The sequence below is a fragment of the Dasypus novemcinctus genome, chromosome 17 (genome assembly GCF_030445035.2).
Source record: "Dasypus novemcinctus isolate mDasNov1 chromosome 17, mDasNov1.1.hap2, whole genome shotgun sequence".
NCBI lineage: Eukaryota > Metazoa > Chordata > Mammalia > Cingulata > Dasypodidae > Dasypus > Dasypus novemcinctus.
The window spans coordinates 43,953,161-43,972,495 of NC_080689.1; the positions used below are offsets into that span (position 1 = coordinate 43,953,161).

The window sequence follows — 19,335 nt, forward strand, 5'->3', positions numbered from 1 at the left end:
TTTTGAGAAAATAAAGGTACCTTGTTTTTCCCCAGCACAAAAATGCAAGCCATTCCAGCAGGCCAGTTACCTAGCAAGAAACTCTAGGAATTATTAGGCTAAATTACGAGTTGAACTTGATTTGGAAACAAAGCATCCACTGTGCCTAACTCCCAGTGACATTCAGGAGGATGTTATTGTTTTACTGACAAGTTTCTGCCCAGCACACTCCAAAACGAGCAGAGTCCCCAGGCACATTTGTCAAGTCCCGGAGAGTGGGCGGGAAGCATTGACAAGGCTTCCTTTTTTCTCCCTATTCCGTAGGCGCTTTAGTGCAGAGTTTGCCCAGAGACGCCAGGGTATGAGCTTTCTGAATTTGTAGACTGGTGCACTCTTTCATTTCTGTTTTAGTTCTTCGCTGGCATGCTCGGGAAGCATGGTTTGTGACACTCAGGAATGTCTGTTCACTTGGAAAATGCTTGTGCATGAATCAGGTGGTTGCTAATGCTACTCTAAACTGTACTAAGTTTCTTACTTGGCTTTGTTTGCTGCTTACAAGGGGATCAAGGTAATCCTTTCTCTTTGCATACCCAAGAGCAATAACTAATGGATTTGGAACACACGGTTGGAGCTGGCGTATGTCTCCTGCCACCCACCCCCGGCTTTAGAGAAGTCCCGTTTACAAGAACCCCACCTTACCAAGAATTGACCTGTTTATATAGGAGCCCAAAGGGTTCAGCCCCATATAAAAGCTCTTAATTAAATTTGGGGGACCCAAATCCCCAAAATGGATAAGGGGAAAACAACCTTCAGTGCGGAATGTAGACGGCTGCCCTGAGGTACAAGGGCGAGGGGGAGCGCTGCTTCTCCTGTCTTTACCCCTCGCTTCCTACTTGCCCTGGTGTGTGGTGAGACTGACCTCAGCACTCTGTGTGCAGCCGCCAGGGCCTGTCCCAAGGCCTGGCTTGTAGACCCCAGCCCGCACCACACCCAAACAGTTTCCACATCCTGACAGAAGAGGTCAGTGGGCTCAGGCAGTTGTGGCCTCTTCGCCTCCAGTTTTTAACTGAGCCCCACTGGCACTTGCGTTCTTCCTCCTGGACCCCAGGTCCCTGCTGGGTGGAGGGAGGAATGGAGGGACTGGGAAGCCCGACTCGGGGCCTGGCGGTCCAGGCCTGGTCATGCAGCACCTTCGTGTCAGAAGCTGCTTTGTCTGGGGTTGGTGGGACAGACAAACCCAGATGGAGGGTCCTCTGGATTGGGAAGAAGAGAGACTGGAGCCTGGCACTGGCCTTAGTGGAAAGTGCCAGGCAAGCCACCTTGCTGCCTTCTATTCAACCCCGTGCTTCCGGCTGCCCTCTGTTCCAGACCACCCGTTAGCCGAGCAGCTCCCCAGCCTGAGAAACTCCAGAAGAACAACATCACCAAAAAAAAGAAACTGGTTGAGGTGAGGAGGTTAAACTATTTTGCCCTTAATCTTATGTCAGTGTTCTAATATCTGCCTAGCAGACATCACCATCTGGATGTCCCACAGATACCTTCAAGTCAGCCCAAATGGATCCGTGGGCTCTTTCTTGTCCCCTCTTCCTTCCATATAGCACTGTGTCCCCCATCAGCAGAACCTCATCCACTGGGTCATGTCCCTCCTCTTCCTTCCTCCCCACGCCCCAGCCCTTCCACTGGGTCTTATTGGCACTAACTGACATATCCCTCAGACCTGGCCTCTTTTCCCTATACCCTGTACCACTTGGGCCCTCGGCATGCCTTACATGGACAAGAAAGAGGAGAGAAAGAATGTTTATACACCGTCTAGAATGCTGCTTGAGCACTCATGGTGAGCCAGGTGCTGGGCTCCGTACTTCCCGTGAAGTGTTTCACACAATTCTTTACAAGCTCTGAGGTCAGCACTATCATTGTTTCCATTTTACACTGTGGCTTGGGGAAGTTAAGTGGCTTGTTGGGTCTTGTGCCCAGTTCATCAAGCCAATAAGTGGAGACAGGTTTGAACTCTGTGGTTGAGCTCTGGTAAACCTGTTTTCAAAGAGCAGTGCCCTACCTGTTCTTCCTGCCCTCTGACTCTCCCTTCCCTCCCTGACACATGCCCTGTTGCCCCCAGCCTTAAGACCCAGGAGACTCCCACATCACCAAGAGGATTCAAGTTCATGACTTCACAGCCTTACCCAGAGCCACCTTCCAAGCTCATCTCCTACAATTCTCCCCTGCAACTCCAATCTCCACCCTCAAGCCCACCACTTAGTGTTCTCTGAATCTACCTTGGAATTCCAAGCTCCTGCTTCTGCCCAGAAGGCCCTCCTCCCCCTTCCCCACCCTGGCCCTTCCAACCTCTTCTCTGTGCAAGCTTCCTTGATGCTCCTCTTTCTAAACCCTCCCGCCTCCCCCTGCCCCAAGACTCCTTGTCACATACTCTACTGCCATTATTTCTTACTCGTCTGTCAACCCCACTAGACTGTAAGCTCACTGAGGCTGGAAACCCATCTTCAAAGGTTTTATTTATTGGAATGGAGGGATGTATTAGGAGGATTTATCATGGAACACAGCACAGGTCAAGAAATACCCAAGTGTCAGGTAAGACAGGAGCTGCAAAGCCGTCTTATGCCAAGATGGCTCCCCTCTTCTGCCAGCAAACACTAAGTTGAAAGGAGAAGGGCTTTGCAGATGAGTGAGATAAAAAGAGCAAAACCATACAGAAAGGGAAGCTATCTACATATCTATACATGGGGACCTAGTAGCCAACCAAGGAGTGCTGAGGTGGAGTCAAAGGTGTGGAAGGTGCTAGGAGTGTGGGTTCATCCCACAGACAATGAGAGAACCGAATGCTTTCCTATAAGGAGGAGGAGTGATATTTTAGGTGGGTTTCTCGATATAGCCCACTGCTGTGCTTTGGAGGGAAAAAAGGGTAGAATCAAAAAAACTAGAGAATGCAGACCCACACCTTCTAGCCCACCAGCAAGCATGCCCGTGGCCCAGAGTAGGTGCCCAGCACATGTCTGGTGAATAAAGAATTGATTGGATCAGCCACTGCTCTTTGTCATGAAAGATGAGACAGGAAGAATGAACTGGAAACCCAGAACAGTATCTAGCTGTTTAAAAAAAAAGAAAGGGAAATTTGTAGAAACTTTTTAGGGTAAGTAAGTGTGGCATTTGCCTCAGTTTTCTGCTCTGCTGGTCCCAGTTGCATGTATGGGAGTCTATCAGAGCAAATCTCTGAGCCACTATTCAGCTCACCTAAAGAGTGCTTGCCAAGGCACAGGCATAAAACTTCCAAGTAACCTTTATAGGGCATCAAATCAGAACACTGATTCCTGAGGACTCAAGAAGTAAATGACTTCAGGAAACTCACTATAATTCTGGGATCTAGCAATGTTACCCCTAGCATTTCAGGAACTAAAAAAAAGGGTTTTATTTTATCCTTATCTGGTCAAGAACGAAATGTTTTTAGTACCAACAGCCGAATAGTTCCATCGGCACACGGAGCTGTTGACCCTACGCTGGTTTTCACCCCCGCCGTGGTTCTTCTGAGGGCCTGCTCTGTCTTGTGTGTCAATGCAGGAGCTGGCTTTAGACCATGTGTTTGGCTACAGAGGATTTGACTGTCGCAATAACCTCCATTACCTTAACGAAGGCGCCGACATCATCTTCCACACAGCAGCCGCGGGCGTCGTTCAGAACCTCTCCACAGGTAACAGTGGGCAAGGGAACCAGCTGCCCAGTGCAGCTTTCGATCTTTAGACCTTTAGTTTACTGTCCCACTCGTCAGCTGCCCCAAAGCTTAAGTATTTCCCTTCCCTTTGGGGCCATTCTACTCAGTTCCAGACTCAACCATTTAGCTCTAGGAAATGCTCAGACCCACGTTCAAAGAATCAAAACCTTCATTCTCTCTGGCCTCTGTGCGACCTCATCTTGTTGTAGACCTTGGAAGAGAGTGCCATTGAGAGTTTCATGTTCACCTCAGCTCCTCTGGGGCCGAGAGGGATGGGAAAGACTAGAAAAAGGGTGTGGGGAGTAGAGAAATTCCCAAGAGACCGTTATCAAGAACAGAGCATAAGGGAACCATTTATTCTGATTAATATTTACCAATAATCATCTTTTTCACCACCTTAATTTTTAAGCTTGATTTGTCTTGATTATTTAGCCATTTTTATGAGAATGGCAACAATTAAACAATAAAAATACTCCAAATGTCCCTTAACCATAGAACAACTTACATTTAAAACAAGACTTTCAAGCAAAAAGAAACATTCAGAAATTAATAGACATCCATATCTTCACTACCAGGTTTAAATACATTAACATATGGTCTTATTTTCTTCTTATCTTAAACTTTTTTTCAAATTTTTATTCTCCTTCTCAACTGTGTATAGTTATTCAAGCATAGATGCTGACAGTGAAACCACCGGGCATATACTGATTTGTGTATTTTAGGGAGAGAAGGAGACTTGACATTTTCTGTGCATTTCCTCAAATCTCTAGCTACCTATTTTCAGTTTTTGTAGCAATGTGCTCTTCCCTTGTGTATCAACACTGTTGTTCACCTCTCAGTTCTTGGGCATATGGGTGGGATTTCAGGGGCCCTTTGGAAGTCAGCACACCTGCTTGCTGCAATCTATGGTGATATTTCTTGTGCTTTCTTTCACTGTCTCTAACCTACAGGAGTTAGGTCCTTGAGGGTGATGCTCTCACCTGTTCCCTCCAGGCCACAAGTAGATTGGCACTTTGGTAAATGATTGAAAGGGACTTCCCCCAAGTAGACCAATTTCCTATTCTGCAGTCTTCCCTTTCTGAGGAGTCAGTGTGCCATTTTGCCCATTAGAGCATCATCTCCAGGCCCTCTACCCCCACCCTGCCCAGAGACCAGTACTGAGGAACCATTAGCCCTCTGCCTTGGGGAGTGCAGGGGCGGGGAGGGCAGGAAATCTCGACTTCTTCATTTGGGGCTCCAAGCCCCTGCACTTGGACTGTACTTTGGACCTACCTAAGACAACCGGAAGGGTTGAAATAGAGTCTATGTGTACTACACCCTGACACCAGAAATTCTTCTCCCTTTCCAGAAATTGTAAACTCCCATTTACAAAATTTTCAAAATTTGGAAATTTTGAAAAATGATCTCCCACCTCCCCCAGGATCATTCTGAAAGTGACAGTTTAGGGCTTTAAGCACCCATATTTCTGAGGACTCCACATGAAGCTTTGGGGTTGCCCTGAGCAGTGTTTGGGTTCCACTCTCCACCCTCCATGACCCCTCTCTCCTAGGGAGCCAGAGCTTCTACCTGGAGCACACGGACGACATCCTCTGCCTCACGGTGAACCAGCACCCCAAGTACAGAAATGTGGTGGCCACCAGCCAGATAGGTAGGGGTGTCTTGAAGCAGCTCAGCGGTTCTCCCAGATGAGCAAGAACATGGACTTATTAGTAATTACTGGGAGAGGAAGTGGGTGGGTCGCTGTTCATGTTTGAGTCCTGAAGGTATCTGTGTTGCCTGAGTGGACGCGTGCAGTGAGCGGTGATTCTGATGGATGGAATGTAAAAGTCAGACGAGAGCCTGACAATCCAAATAAATGGATGGCCCTCTGTGGACTTGTGGGAATAATCTCTCAGACGCTAGTTGTCAATGAAGAGCCCCACATCGGAAGGCCTGGTGATTGCACTGGCAAGGAGAACATGATGATTTGACACTGTGTAACGGGGCTTTCTGAACCTCCCCTGAATGTGTGCGCCTGGCTCCTCTGTTACCCTAGGAAACTGCCAATGACAAATGTGAACAGATTCACATTTGCGAAAGGCTTTTTTTTTTTTCTTTGTCATCTCAAAAGCAATTTTTATAAACATATCTTCCTGCTTGTTTTCATTGAACCCATGCCCATTTTTAAAATTTAATTTGGAATTTTCTGATGCTGGTGTTGAGTGCTTCACTATTAGAAACATAACTTATTTTAGCTATTGTTTTCCCTTGACGCTTTCTCATTGCCATTGCCCACCCAATGCAGGTGATATTACGGAAACCCCAGGTAAGGCTGTTTCATCCGTGAGTAGTTTGAATCTGCACAGCAAAACAAAATCATGTCAATGTATATCATGTTTGCTGGTTGTATCTGGTTGAATTGCAGATACAAATCATTGACCTCCAGTTTCCTTTGTATAAAAGCCTGCACATGTGTGTGTGTTGGATATAACGTCTTCCTGCAAAAGGACAGCAGATGTTTCCCACGGTCTTTTACCTGTGGCCAGACCCCGTTATGCCCAGTATCTGTAATTGCCCCAAGACCTTTTCTTTAAAAGGTTTTAAATGTACATAAGTTTTGCCACTGCTTGGCGGTTCTTCAGCCTCAGCTCTTTGTCATGCCTCCCCCGCGCTCAGGAACAACACCATCAATCCACGTTTGGGACGCCATGGCCAAACACACCCTCTCCATGCTGCGGTGCTTCCACTCAAAGGGGGTGAATTACGTCAACTTCAGCGCCACGGGGAAGCTCCTGGTGTCGGTAGGAGTGGACCCCGAGCACACCATCACTGTCTGGCGCTGGCAGGAAGGTAAATGGAGCTGGGCTTTCCTGGGCAGGGGCTGGCTTGCGGCCCGGCCTGGACTTGAACCGGATCTGCCCCCCCCAAGTCCACCAGGGCTCCTGGGTCCTGGGAAGCCATTCCTCAGGTGCTGCCCCATGGCCAGGAGAAGGCTGTCAGGGAGGCCCTGGGCGGTCAGCGAGGGGTCTTTAGGCCCTTTGGGAAAGTGCCCCATGTCGGCAGCCTCCCTACTCAGAAGGCAGCAGCCCCTCCATTTCTGCCCTCACCCCCTTGCTGCCTAACCTTCCTTGTCCTTGGTGTTCCTTCTGGTGACTATAGCCTTATCCCTTTGGACAACTTAGTATAGGAATTGGGACAAGGTTTACCACCATAGGGTCAAAAGCACATGTTTTCTTTTTACATTTTAACTTTTCTGAAATTGAGATTCATCTTATGATCAAGGTTTACATTTAATGTAGCAGAATTTCTTTCTTATCCTCCCCCAACATATACACAGAGAGAAAGAGAGAGAGAGACAGAGAGATACTAAATTTATGGTCATCTTAGAATCATAGATTTATGACCTTCCAAGTATATTCTCAGGCCTGGTACTGCTCTGATAAAAGAAGATCCAATTAGTTAGAACATTAATGAGGTCTGGCCGCAGCCTGTATCTGGGGCACGCTGAGCCAGGCATGCACAGAGCTGGCACTTCTCCAATCTAGGGTCTCTAGAGTCCCTCTACCTCTTCCCATGGAGGGAGCAGTGAGAGGGGGCTGTAAAGAGGTGAGCCCACTGGGAGGAAAGTTCCAATCTCTCCTGAGCCCCCCACAGAAGAAAAAGAGGTTGGTATCCCAGACTTTTCTGATGAGATGCATTTATTGCATTCCATTAGGAGGTAGCTGTATCCAGAGTATTTCTAGGAAACCATTTTCTTATTTTCTTGTTTCTAAAAGGCCCATGATTGATGTCTTGGGGATGCATTTTCATTCCCTGTGATAACAAGAGGCCAGTTTATTAGAAGCTCCTAAATGATAGAATCATCTTAGCATTAGAAGGACTAGAGAAGTCATCCTGTGCAATCAGGACCCATCCCATGGAGCAACTCCTCCAAGCTGAGCTCCATCCTTTGCCTGAAAACTTTCAGGAGGCAGCCCTCATCACTTCACAGGGCCCCTCCGCCCACTGCTGGAAAGCTCTTACTATAAAGTCCTTTCTTATGTAGGGCATAAGTTGCTTCATGATATCTTTCTCCTGCAATACTAGGCCTGTTCCCCACAGTAGCCAAAACCAAGTCCATTCCTGGCTCCTTGGGAGAGTTCTCCTAGCAGCCCTCCCAGCACAGCCTTGTCTTTTTCGCTCAAGCTTACTCTCCTCACTTTCTCCATCTGCCCCTCTGGGCAGCGCTTGCTCCTGCCCGACCCTGCTCTTGCTCATCCTGGGCCCCTTCTGGCCTCCCAAGGATTAGCAGAGGCAGGGCTTTTAGACAAGCTTCCAGGGAGAAGAGGAAATGGGTAACTTTTTCCCATTGTCACTGTTGAAGCCAGTGCTATGTCTATACAGAAGGGTTCTGAGTCAGTACGAACATTTAACAGCCTGTCACCAACCACCTCTTCTCAACCACACCAGAGAAATAAGGAAGAGATGTCTCTCCTCCCTTATTTCTCCAGTGTGGTTTTTCCTTCATTCAAGTCTGACTTACAGATAAAAAATATATGTTTGCAGGAGGTTTATATAATTTTTTTAAGGAGGTACCAGAGATTGAACCCAGGACCTTGTATGTGGGAAGCAGGTTCTCAACAACTGAGCTCTAACTGCTCCCTATACACATTTTTATCATCAGTAGAGAACATATTATTTACCCCTCCTTTGTTAGAGGATCATTTTGTGTCACTCCTGTGTGTGTTTAAGAATGAACAAATTAAAATGTTGTGAAAAACTAACTTATTATATAAAATACATTTTGTTAGGTCCCAGACACTTCTTTGATTAAAACAAGGAAAAAACAAGTTGCTTAGAAGAAATGTTTATCATGCTGTTATTTTATTTTGCATTTCCCCCTTGACTAGTGAGATTGAGCCACTTTCCATCTCTTTGTTGGCTGTTTATAACCTTTTTTTTTCCTGTAATTCACCTGTTCAAATCCTTTTTCTGCTGGGGAGGAGGGTGTTTGTCTTTTATTTATGATTTGTAGTTCTTTATTTATTATTATAAAAATTAACCCTTTACCTCCTGTAAATGTTGCAAATGTTTTCTCCCAATGTGCAGTTTGTCTTTTACCTCTTTCCGTGGTGTCCTTGGAGACTATGGATTTAAAATCTCTGAACTGTAGATAGCCGTTACAGTAAGTCAAGTTCTCTATCTACAGAGAGAGGATCCCAGCCAGCGGAGGTAACCTGGGGGTCTCCCCAGCCTCCCTGGAAAGGGATTCCTTTAGGGCGCGTCTGAGGCCAGCTGGGCTAAGAACTTCCCTCTACTAGAAAGCCATTATAAAAACATAAATGTAAAGTAAGTGATGAAGGTGCAGAAAAGAAAAAAATATAGTTGAATAAATAGAGTGGAGACAATTAAGAGGAAATTAGAACTCAAACATTAAGAGTAAGTAAAAGAAAGTTGAAAGGAAGGCTAATAGAAATGTAAAATAAAAATTTAAAACTTAAGGGCTGGAAATAATGAGATAAAAATAGATGAGTTTTAAAATGACTAGAAGCATAGAGATTTAAAAAGAAGCCAAAGACTGATGAGAGAATTCTTACTGCATTCAGCATTGTTCTAAAGGATTCACTTACATCAATTCTTTTAATCCTCGCAACGGTTTATCTCTTAGTTTGCCAGGGCAACTATGACAAATACCCCAAACTGGTTGGCTTAAACAACAGAAATTTATTGTCTCACAGTCCACCTCGGCTTATAAAACAGGAACTATTTTTATCCCCAAATTATAGAGGAGGAACCTGAGGACAAGGAGGTTTATAAAACTTGTCCAGAGTTTTTCCACAGGTAAATGGTGGAGTTGGGATTTGATTGAAAAGGAGATGGCAAAAATGTTAATAAATGGGGCTGAGAAAAAAAGCAAGTAATTATATGAAAGGTAAATATTTTTTAACTAAATACCACAAAATGCAAAGGAATAGGGGGAATTTTTTTTTTTTAAAGAAAATAAAAGCAGGGAATCTTGTCAAGAAATCAAAAATGGAAAACTGTCTAAAGGAGTGTGAGTCCCTGGTGATGTTCGGGGAGGGTTCCGCTTCCGGTGGGATGAGTCCTGTGGTAACTTGGAGTGTGGAGGTGGAGAGATGGGGGTGCCCTTCAGCCACTTGCCCTTTCCTCTGGTCTGGAAGCGTCCCGCTCTGGGACCATCCTTTCCTTTCGTGTCCATGGAATGCCTGGCTGAGCATGGGTTGGGGGGTAGTTAGCAGCACCTGCAGCTCTGGAAATTCCCAACACTCTGTCTCACCTTGGGGGTGGTGTCTGAAGGTGGGGGTGGTGTCTGAAGGTGGGGGTGCTGCCAAACCAAAAGGAGGAGCACGAAAGAGTGCTGGGCTGCTGGAATGGAAAGGCGCTCTCAGCTGCAGTTTCCCCAGCAGAGGGCCCCCCTTACCCCCCCCACCCTCCTCCTAACCCCCCCCCCAGCCTCGCCCCCTCACCCCCTCCTCTTCCCCTTACCCCTCACCCCCGCCTCACCCCCACCTCACCCCTCACCCAGCCTCGCCCCCCCCCCCAGCCTCACCAGACCCTCTCACCCACACAGGTACCAAGGTTGCCAGCCGAGGAGGGCACCTGGAGCGCATATTTGTGGTGGAGTTTCGCCCCGACTCAGACACGCAGTTCGTGTCTGTTGGGGTCAAACATATGAAGTTCTGGACCCTGGCAGGCAGCGCTCTGCTTTATAAGAAAGGGGTCATCGGGTCCATGGAGGCTGCCAAGATGCAGACGATGCTCTCTGTGGCCTTCGGTGCTGTGAGTTCCAGCAGATGCTTCCCAAGAGGGGGGGCCCTGACCCCTGGGCATGAACACTGGGGTGGGGCAAAAGAAGCTACAGAAACCAAGAGGGCCATTTCTATATCATCTCCTCTGTTAGCTTATTTGCAACCGCTACTCCTTTCCCTTAGCACAGATGGATGTCTCCCCCATCCTCCGCTTTTTTTTCCCCCTCAAAGTGTTCCTGAGAAAATGTAGAACACCCCACCCAGGGGGGAGGTTCCTCATTCAAGAGACAGATGCAAACCCTCCCAGAGCTGTGGGTCCAGCAGCTGCTGAGCAGGCTGGGACGATTCCCACCACTTCGAGCCCCTTTCTTCCCTGCCCTCTTGTGCCACAAAGCCCATCCCCAAATACCACCCTTAAGGGGGTTGTGCAGTACCCTCAGACAAAAACAGAAACAAAAACAAAAAATCCCCTATTTGCAAACATTTTGGCGTACAGTTACCTCCGGGCCCTCCAGGCGTGGATTTATCCACTTCATAGGAAGTCTCCCTCCCAGGCTGGAGTGCCGCCCCTTCCCCTGCTGTCACTGGAGTACACAGGGATCCAGGCTCCATGCAGATGTAAAAACGCCAAAACAAGCAATATAGAGTGAATTTCAAAGCCAGGATTTCCTTATTATACCCTCTTTGTAGTAGTTCTGCAAGTTTTACTGTCATTCTTAGCACACAGGAGCAAACTGCCTGTGTCCTAGAATTTTCTTGCCCTATTCCCTCTGGTTTGCTAGCAGCAGTGGGTCTGCGGGAGGGGTCCCTTTGAGCGCTGCTTGAGTGTTCCTGCAGTGGAAGATGCCCCTTTGTTTACAGAACAACCTCACGTTCACGGGCGCCATCAATGGGGACGTCTACGTCTGGAAGGAGCACTTCCTGATCCGGCTGGTGGCCAAGGCCCACACAGGCCCTGTCTTCACCATGTACACGACCCTGCGCGATGGGCTGATAGTGACCGGTGGAAAAGAGAGACCGTAAGCTGACCCTCTTCTGGGAAGAACTCAGCCTCTGTTATTGTCTTGAGAGAGACTGACAAAAGAAATCTCCAGTTTAGAGAAAATGCAGTTTCCTTCTCCTACAGTGTGTGCATTAGGAAGTCAGTCTACGACCTCTCCAAGAGGGCCCATGATTAAAAATTTAAAAAGAGGCAGAAGTAGAGTTGGTTTAATGGTAGTTAAAAACCCGAAACGTATTCTTGACTAAAGCAGAATGACTTTGCTGTTCACGAAATGTTGCTCTCAGTAGCTCTTTGGGAGAGAGGAGAGAGAGGAGAAGAGGGCAGAAGTTTCAGCAGGGACATGAAAGGTACGGAAATGAAGCATAAAGACAGAAGAAACATTTCCCTTTGCGTTTTGATAAAACAAAAACAGTCAGCTTTTCTAGATTACCATTCATTACCATTCTCTTTCCTCCCGAGATAGTAGCATTTGGAGGCATTTTAGGAAATCTGCATTCGGGGGTGTGTGATCGCTCATCAACAGGGGTTAAGATGGGGCCACTCTGGAGGGGTCCGTCCTGCCTGGATGAGATGACTGGGAGCAGAGGGAGTGGAGGGTCTTAGGGAGGCCCTAGGATGCGGGCTAACATGCTGCATGCTCGTGATCTCCTTTAGGACCAAGGAAGGAGGTGCTGTAAAGCTGTGGGACCAGGAGATGAAGCGCTGCCGGGCCTTCCAGCTGGAGACAGGACAGCTGGTGGAGTGCGTTCGCTCCGTGTGCCGTGGCAAGGTAAGCGCAGACGCCTGCGCAGCAGCCCCAGGCAGAAGTGGGGCCGGGCCGCCCCCCAGGCTGGGTCTGGGAAGGTGGGGGGAGGGGCAAGAGAAGGTGTGCTCAGCACCTTTCCAGCCAGGCACTCTCCCTAGGACTGCTGGTTTGTGAAATCCTTATAACAAGCCTCCAAGGCCTGAGGGTAGATTGGTGGAGTCAGACCTGAGTCCAAACTGTGACCTCACCAGTACAGGGCTGTGACCTTGGTGTGCCACGTAACCTTTCTGTGTACAGTTGAGAGGATCGAGGATCGCGTGCATTATACATTGCACTTTGCATTGTGCATTCAAAAGATGCTAACTACTATCATTATAGATAATATTAGCATTGGCCTAGAGCTATTAAATAACTTGCCCAAGATTACATGGCCAGTAAAGGGGAAAGTAAGGGTCACCAAACAGTCTGACTCAAAGCTGTTGGTTTTTAAGTCATACCTTGGCTGCATATCAAAAACATGTAGGGAGCCTTTTGAAAATATGTCTGGGGAGCAGATGTGGCTCAAGCAGTTGAGCACCCACCTTCCACAAGAGAAGTTCTGGGTTTGGTTCCTGGTGCCTCCTGGGACTGGGGCCAGGGGGCAGAACAACAAGCAAAACAAACGAAAAAAAACAACTCAAGGGAGCTGACATGGCTCAGTGGTCGAGCACTGGCTTCCCACATAGAAGGTCCCGGGTTCAATCCCTGGCCCCCCATACCTGAAAAAGAAAAAATAAGTGTCTGCCTTGCTCTGTGTGAACCTGAAGTCACTAGGAATGCTCAAAGCTGGATGGACACCTCTGTGCTGACACTCTCAGCAAAGGTAGTTAGTTGATGGAGAAGGGCAAGGTAAGAAAGTGGAGATCATCTGAGGATCAGTGATTTCATTTTTAACAATAAAACAATCCTCAGCTCTTCCAATTTTAATACCAGTGCCAATGAAGGCATTTTCCCAAGTTGCTCTAATAGTTTTTTTTATTTTAACAGGGAAAAATTTTAGTGGGAACCAAAGATGGAGAAATAATTGAAGTTGGTGAAAAAAATGCTGCTTCAAACATCCTGATTGATGGGCACATGGAAGGTGAGATCTGGGGCCTGGCCACACACCCTTCCAAGGACATCTTCATCTCTGCCAGCAATGATGGCACAGCCCGGATCTGGGACCTGGCTGACAAGGTGAGTGGCCGGCTCTGCCCAGTCACTAGCAATGAAGATAGGAAATTTAATAATAAAGGAAGTCCCATTCACATCCACCCAATGTAGATACATAGACCCATCTAAATATATATTTATAGTACAGAAATAATTTAACCAAGAACGATCATTCTTTTGTCATAAGCTATAATGAAAGAAGCCACAAAACTCAGACAAATCATGTTCCAGGATAGGAAGACTAAAAAAGATTTTAAATGCCAAAAGTTCCCAAACGGGTTGATGTAATTTCAGTCAAAAGCAAGATTTCTCTTTGAGCTTGGCAAAACAACCTTAAAGTTTATCTGGGGTAAAAATATGCAATAGCAAAGAATAATCTGGGAGGAGAAAAAAATGTTGCCAAGCCTCGCCAGCTATTAAAACATGTATGTTACAATTTAAAAACTTGGCGTCATTTCAAAATAGCTAGTAAATAGTTCAGTTTTTAGGGTAAGGATCAAAGAACAGATATGCAAAAGCATCAGCATGGTAGTTACACTTCTTAGTTTTATAATTATTCATTGTTTATTGTTAACAGCTATCTATCATTTGCTGAATACCTACTGCAGACTAGGGGCTTCCTAGACACTCTCACTAATTCCCAACGACCTTGCAAGGCCAATATTAATATTTTCTTTATAAATGGGGAAGGAAAGAAGAAAATTCCCCAAATATGCCTAGATAGCAAGCCACGATTCAGCATTTGAGCTGACAGAAACTGAAACTCAAACTCCTCTAAACAAGACGCTGTATCTGGCCAACTGACTGCTTCTATAAATTAAGCCATCCTTATTTATTTAACTATTGTATAAGGCTGCTTTCATGCCATAGCAGCAGAGTTGAGTAGCTGCAGCAAAGACCCTGTGGCCTGCAAAGCCTAAAATATTTACTACCTGACCCTTTACAGAAAAAGTTGCCAAACGCCAGCCATGTCATCCCCCAAGCTGCTCTAATCAAAACACTATCCAGCTCAGCTGCTCAGGGACATTTACTGGAAGGGAAAGCGAGAAGTTTGGTGGCTGATGGGAGTAGCGTAGGCAGCCTGCCAGCCCTAGCCTGCAGGCACGATTTCCCCTGGAGACAGGCTGAGGCGCCAAGGTCTCAGGTGCTCTTGCTTTGTTCCAATATAGAAGCTGCTCAGCAAGGTGAACTTGGGCCACGCAGCCAGGTGTGCAGCTTACAGTCCTGACGGGGAGATGGTGGCCATTGGCATGAGGAATGGAGAGTTTGTCATCTTGTTGGTGAACAGCTTGAAAGTTTGGGGGAAAAAGCGAGACCGGAAATCTGCCATCCAAGATATAAGGTACGTTCCAGGTGGTCTGGGCAGGGAGGAAAAAGGCAGGCATTCTCCTGACCAGTGGCTCCCCTTGCAGAATGAGGGGCCCAGCAGTCAGAGGACCACTTTCCACCAGCCAACCAGGAAAGTATACCCTCTCACACACTGAACATGCCTTTTCAAATAAGTCTTTTCTAATATCCATACAAGTATGGGCTACGTAAAATGCCATTCTAGAAAAGGCTGCATACTCATTTCCTTACTCATGGGATTTGATGCCAGAGAAATTTTTGAATTCTATGGACTGTAGGGAGACGTGAACCACGTGAGTCACCAGGTGTGATCTCATTGCCTTTGGAGTCCTGTCCCACAGCAGACCCTGTGCTTGATTTTATACTCAAGATTAGCTGCAAACAGCCGTCCTCATGGACCATGCTCTTGGACTGCTTTTCCTAGAATCAGCCCAGACAACAGATTCTTGGCTGTTGGTTCTTCTGAACACACAGTTGACTTCTATGACCTCACCCAGGGCACGAGCCTGAACCGCATTGGCTACTGCAAAGATATCCCAAGCTTTGTCATCCAGATGGATTTTTCTGCAGATAGCAAACACATCCAGGTATGTTTCACATTTACTGATATCTGGGACTACCAATAGTAACAACAATAGCTTATATTAATTGAGTGCTTGCATTTTGGCACTGTGATAATTTACTTTTTCACAGAAACCCTTCAAGTATTGCTACTTTTCCCTATCTAATAAATGAAGAAACAGGCTTGGAGAATTTGAGAAAGCTGAAGAAACAGAATTTAAAATAGTAAAGTTATTCTTCAGTAAAAAAAAGCAGGAAACAAAAACCCTAATCATCTTAATCCTCCCCTCATGCACTCCCCCCCAAAGTTTTCTAATTTCTAGTTCTCTAGGGGTACCTTAGCCTTGAGTCACTTCTTATACTTGTTCATTTTGTTTCTGGCCTCTCCACACCTGACAACTAGACTCTAAACAATGGACCTGGAGCTAGAGCTCCTCAGAGGGTCATGAGGGAACGTACAAATAGCGAGGGATAAAAGCCCAGAGACTTAGACTAAAAATAGAAAAACTGTTCTTCCAGCACTCTGCACAAACTATGTATTTGTGAGCTGGCCTGGACTTGGAGAGCCATTGTGAAAGAGGGGAGGACAGCATTCATTCATTCACTCATTCATCTATCCACTTATCAAATAGTTACTGAACCTGGCACTATGCTAAGCTTTTGGATGGACAGAAATAGACACAGTTCCTGTTCTCTTGGAGCTTTCACTGTACAGGAAGGACAACCATTAAAGAGATAATCGCAATATATACATATAATTACAAACTTTAAGTGTTGCAAAGGAAAAGTACAGGGTGCTTCAAGAGCATGTTAATAAGGCGCTGAATTTAGATTCACTTCCTCTCTGAGCAAGTGACATTTAAGCTGAGGTCTGAAGGATGTGTAGGAGTCAGCCAACAAAGCGGGGCAAGGAACATCATTTCAGCCCATCTGCTTAAAGCCCTGAAGTAGAAAAGATCTCATTTGGTAACCAGAAGAAAAGCCAGGGTGACTAGGCAGAGGAATCTTCAAGAAGGGAGAGGCCAGAGATGTAGATATTTCTGGTAGCTGTCCTTGTCAGCAGGAAGTGGACAGGTTCCCCTATAAGACTCCCAGAGAAAAAAATTCTGGATGTTTCAAAAATTACCTACATCACCTGTTGTCCATGAGAAAACTTGTCTTATCTCTCTATCAAAGGATCTTAGTTCCCTGAGAACAGTGGGTCCCAAATTTGAGTGTGTTATCAGTCACCTTTGGAGCTTGTTGATACAGATTTCCAGCTCCATTCTGTTTCTGATTTGACGGGCTGGAGTGGGTGGGGCCCAGGAATTGGTATTTCTAACAAGTCCCCAGATGATGCTGATGGTGCTGGTCAGAGGACTACTTTGAGAACCACTGCCTTAGATTTCGGAGAACAGCAAGACATAGATGGAAAAATGCCTTGCTCATGTGAACTGTTCTACGAATGGGTTCTTCTAAGCCTTGTATCAGAACCCTGGCCATGGGCTGGCCTCAGGCTTTGCAGTCTGGAGCAAGTTTGGGTTTGGAGGAAAGCCCTGGGGGTAGAGGCTGGGCCAGTATTCTGGGAAATGGCAAACCAAAAGGGGACCCCTTTGGACTGAGAAAGAAAGGTGGTAAACATTGAGTCACCCTTCACTTTCAGGTGTCAACAGGAGCCTACAAGCGCCAGGTGCATGAGGTCCCCCTGGGGAAGCAGGTAACCGATGCCATGGTCATTGAGAAGATCACCTGGGCCTCCTGGACAAGGTGACTAGAGGAAAACACTTGCTGAGGTCCCAGGCTCAGCCTCCAAGTTTGTGTGTACCCAGAGAACAAATGTCAAAGCTCAGAGATGGTGCCATCTTTCCTTTTGGGGATGGGAGGTGTCTTGGTCCATCTGGCTTTAATCTGACCTTGGCTTTTGATATGCAAGATCCCTCTCTTTGTGTAATCTATTCTGCAAGTCCCCAACCCCATCTAGCAAGTTCAGAAGGAAACCATCTCCCACCTCCTCAGTCACCTGGGGAAGTGAATGGGGGCTAGGACCACCATTTAGCAGGATAAGAAATGATGCCTTGCCAATTCCAGGGAAGAGGCCCTTACAACCAGCTTCATTCCATCTATAAGCGTGAAGAAGCCCCCCCTTCCTCCTCTCCCAAACATACATATACTCAGAGGTACTAAAGGAGAGGGGGAGAACCAAGGATGGCGGGACATTTCCTTTTTGGGTATAGGAGAGGAGAACAGTAAGAGATGGGATGAGGGTACAGGAACAAAAAAATCACATGACAATGCAAACTATCACTCTCTCCCTCTCTGATCCCTGGGAGACGATGGGCTGCAGGCAGGCCTTTTCCCACCTTTCCCTTCTAACACTTCTTCCCTGTTGGAAAAGCATTCTAGGAGACGAAGTCATTGGAATCTGGCCAAGAAATGCAGACAAGGCTGACGTCAACTGTGCATGTGTGACCCATGCTGGCCTGAACATTGCCACAGGAGATGACTTTGGGCTGGTGAAGCTCTTTGATTTTCCATGCACAGAAAAATTTGTGAGTCTGTTTTCTAGTAACCTCCTGCACTGCCTCTGTTTGCTTTATTCTTCTGCTATCTGAGGAGAGTTGCCACATCTAGTTGGCCTTTTCTGAGATACAGAGCAATCCTGCCCCCATTCTGTGGAGAACTGCCAATGACTACCTCTTCCATCTCCACATGGAGAGAAATCCTGGAAGATGGGGGAAAGGAGACAGAGGGTGAATAAAACAAAGAATGAGAGAAGAGGGGTAGGGGGGACCAGTGAAAGGCTGGCCAATAGGGACTTCCAGACCTAATGGAAATCCCATGAGAAAAGGAAGGTTTGGGGGGGGGGGGTGCTGAGTCTGAGAAGTGGTCTGTGGTTGCTCAGAAGACTAGGGCCTCATAGTTGTCTCCATTCACTTATACTCACAGGCTAAACATAAGCGATACTTTGGTCACTCAGCTCATGTGACAAACATCCGTTTCTCTCATGATGACAAGTATGTGGTCAGCACTGGAGGAGACGACTGCAGGTACCGATGTTTCCTATGGCTCTGATTCCCTAGGCCTTGGCTTTCTCTCTGCCCCCCTCCCCAACCCCTCCTTGAGGGTCCCCGTGACAGCCCCTCCAGGGGAAACAGCGAGGGGCTGCCCGAGATAGGAGACTGGGAATTCACTGTGTCCAAATAAAGAAAGGCCTGCCAAGTGTGAGTTATTTCATCTCTGGAGATGCCAGAACCCAGATATCAGTGGGCCTATGTCCCAACTAGAGATGAAGAGTTACTCTGAGCATGGCCAGGAGAGGGCAGGCAGAGGCTGAGACACCCCAGTCGGCTGATGTCAGTAGTAGCTACTGGTACAAAGAGGACCTGCTCATAATCAAGCAGTTAGAATGGTCTTGATCTGTATGTCCTTCTACGAACTCCCAACTGATCACCACCAGAGTTCTTAAGATGGAAGACTAATGCACATTCAAGAGAGGTTTAAAAATATCAAAAATAATCTTCAATCACCCTGAGAAACAAAGAGGTCAACTCCTACCCCTACTTTACAGAACTTCTATCAGCCTGCTCTAGAGATGAAGCCAATCTCCAGCATTTCTGAGCAGTCAGCTCTCTTCTGTCCTACCACCAAGGGCGTTTCTTATTTGGAATGTGGAGGAACAAGATTAGGTCATTCTAACTCATTCAACATCTCTACTTCTGACGTAGTTCACTGTAGGGCTTTGTTGCAGCAGGAATATCGGTTTCTGTTCAGCCCAAGCAAGAACTTGGGGGAGGGGTATGCAGGGGGATGAACTAATACATGCATTCAGATAATTTTTGATAATTTTTGGTGTCCTGAATTAGGTTGTAAAAAAGATACCTGTACAGACTTTCAACCCACTTCCAACCCAAAAGCACTGTGTAAAAAAAGGCCCCAAGGATGCTTTGATGGGGGCGCTCACCTCTGGCCTGCTGTGCCAATTGCTGGACACCTCAAGCCGTCAACACAGTACCAAAGCAGTGCCCTGCACAGCATAAACACCCACTCAAAGCAGCACCAGCCAAACTGTGAACAAGTTAGG

At 46.8% G+C, this 19,335-nt stretch overlaps 1 protein-coding gene across 2 annotated transcripts in view; it reads left to right on the forward strand.

Moving 5' to 3' along the window:
* Positions 1-19,335, forward strand: part of EML6 (EMAP like 6) — a 299,274-nt gene that overhangs the window by 277,607 nt on the left and 2,332 nt on the right. Inside the window, exons 28-41 of one of the 2 annotated variants that reach the window (XM_058278574.2) lie at positions 1,348-1,426; positions 3,550-3,679; positions 5,250-5,348; positions 5,985-6,005; positions 6,356-6,529; positions 10,251-10,459; positions 11,290-11,447; positions 12,086-12,200; positions 13,203-13,391; positions 14,537-14,709; positions 15,139-15,301; positions 16,918-17,021; positions 17,650-17,803; positions 18,201-18,301. In XM_058278574.2, coding sequence (XP_058134557.1) covers positions 1,348-1,426; positions 3,550-3,679; positions 5,250-5,348; positions 5,985-6,005; positions 6,356-6,529; positions 10,251-10,459; positions 11,290-11,447; positions 12,086-12,200; positions 13,203-13,391; positions 14,537-14,709; positions 15,139-15,301; positions 16,918-17,021; positions 17,650-17,803; positions 18,201-18,301 — 1,869 coding nt within the window. The remainder of the gene's footprint in view (positions 1-1,347; positions 1,427-3,549; positions 3,680-5,249; positions 5,349-5,984; positions 6,006-6,355; positions 6,530-10,250; positions 10,460-11,289; positions 11,448-12,085; positions 12,201-13,202; positions 13,392-14,536; positions 14,710-15,138; positions 15,302-16,917; positions 17,022-17,649; positions 17,804-18,200; positions 18,302-19,335) is intronic. The other variant, XM_058278575.2, reaches the window with a different exon arrangement.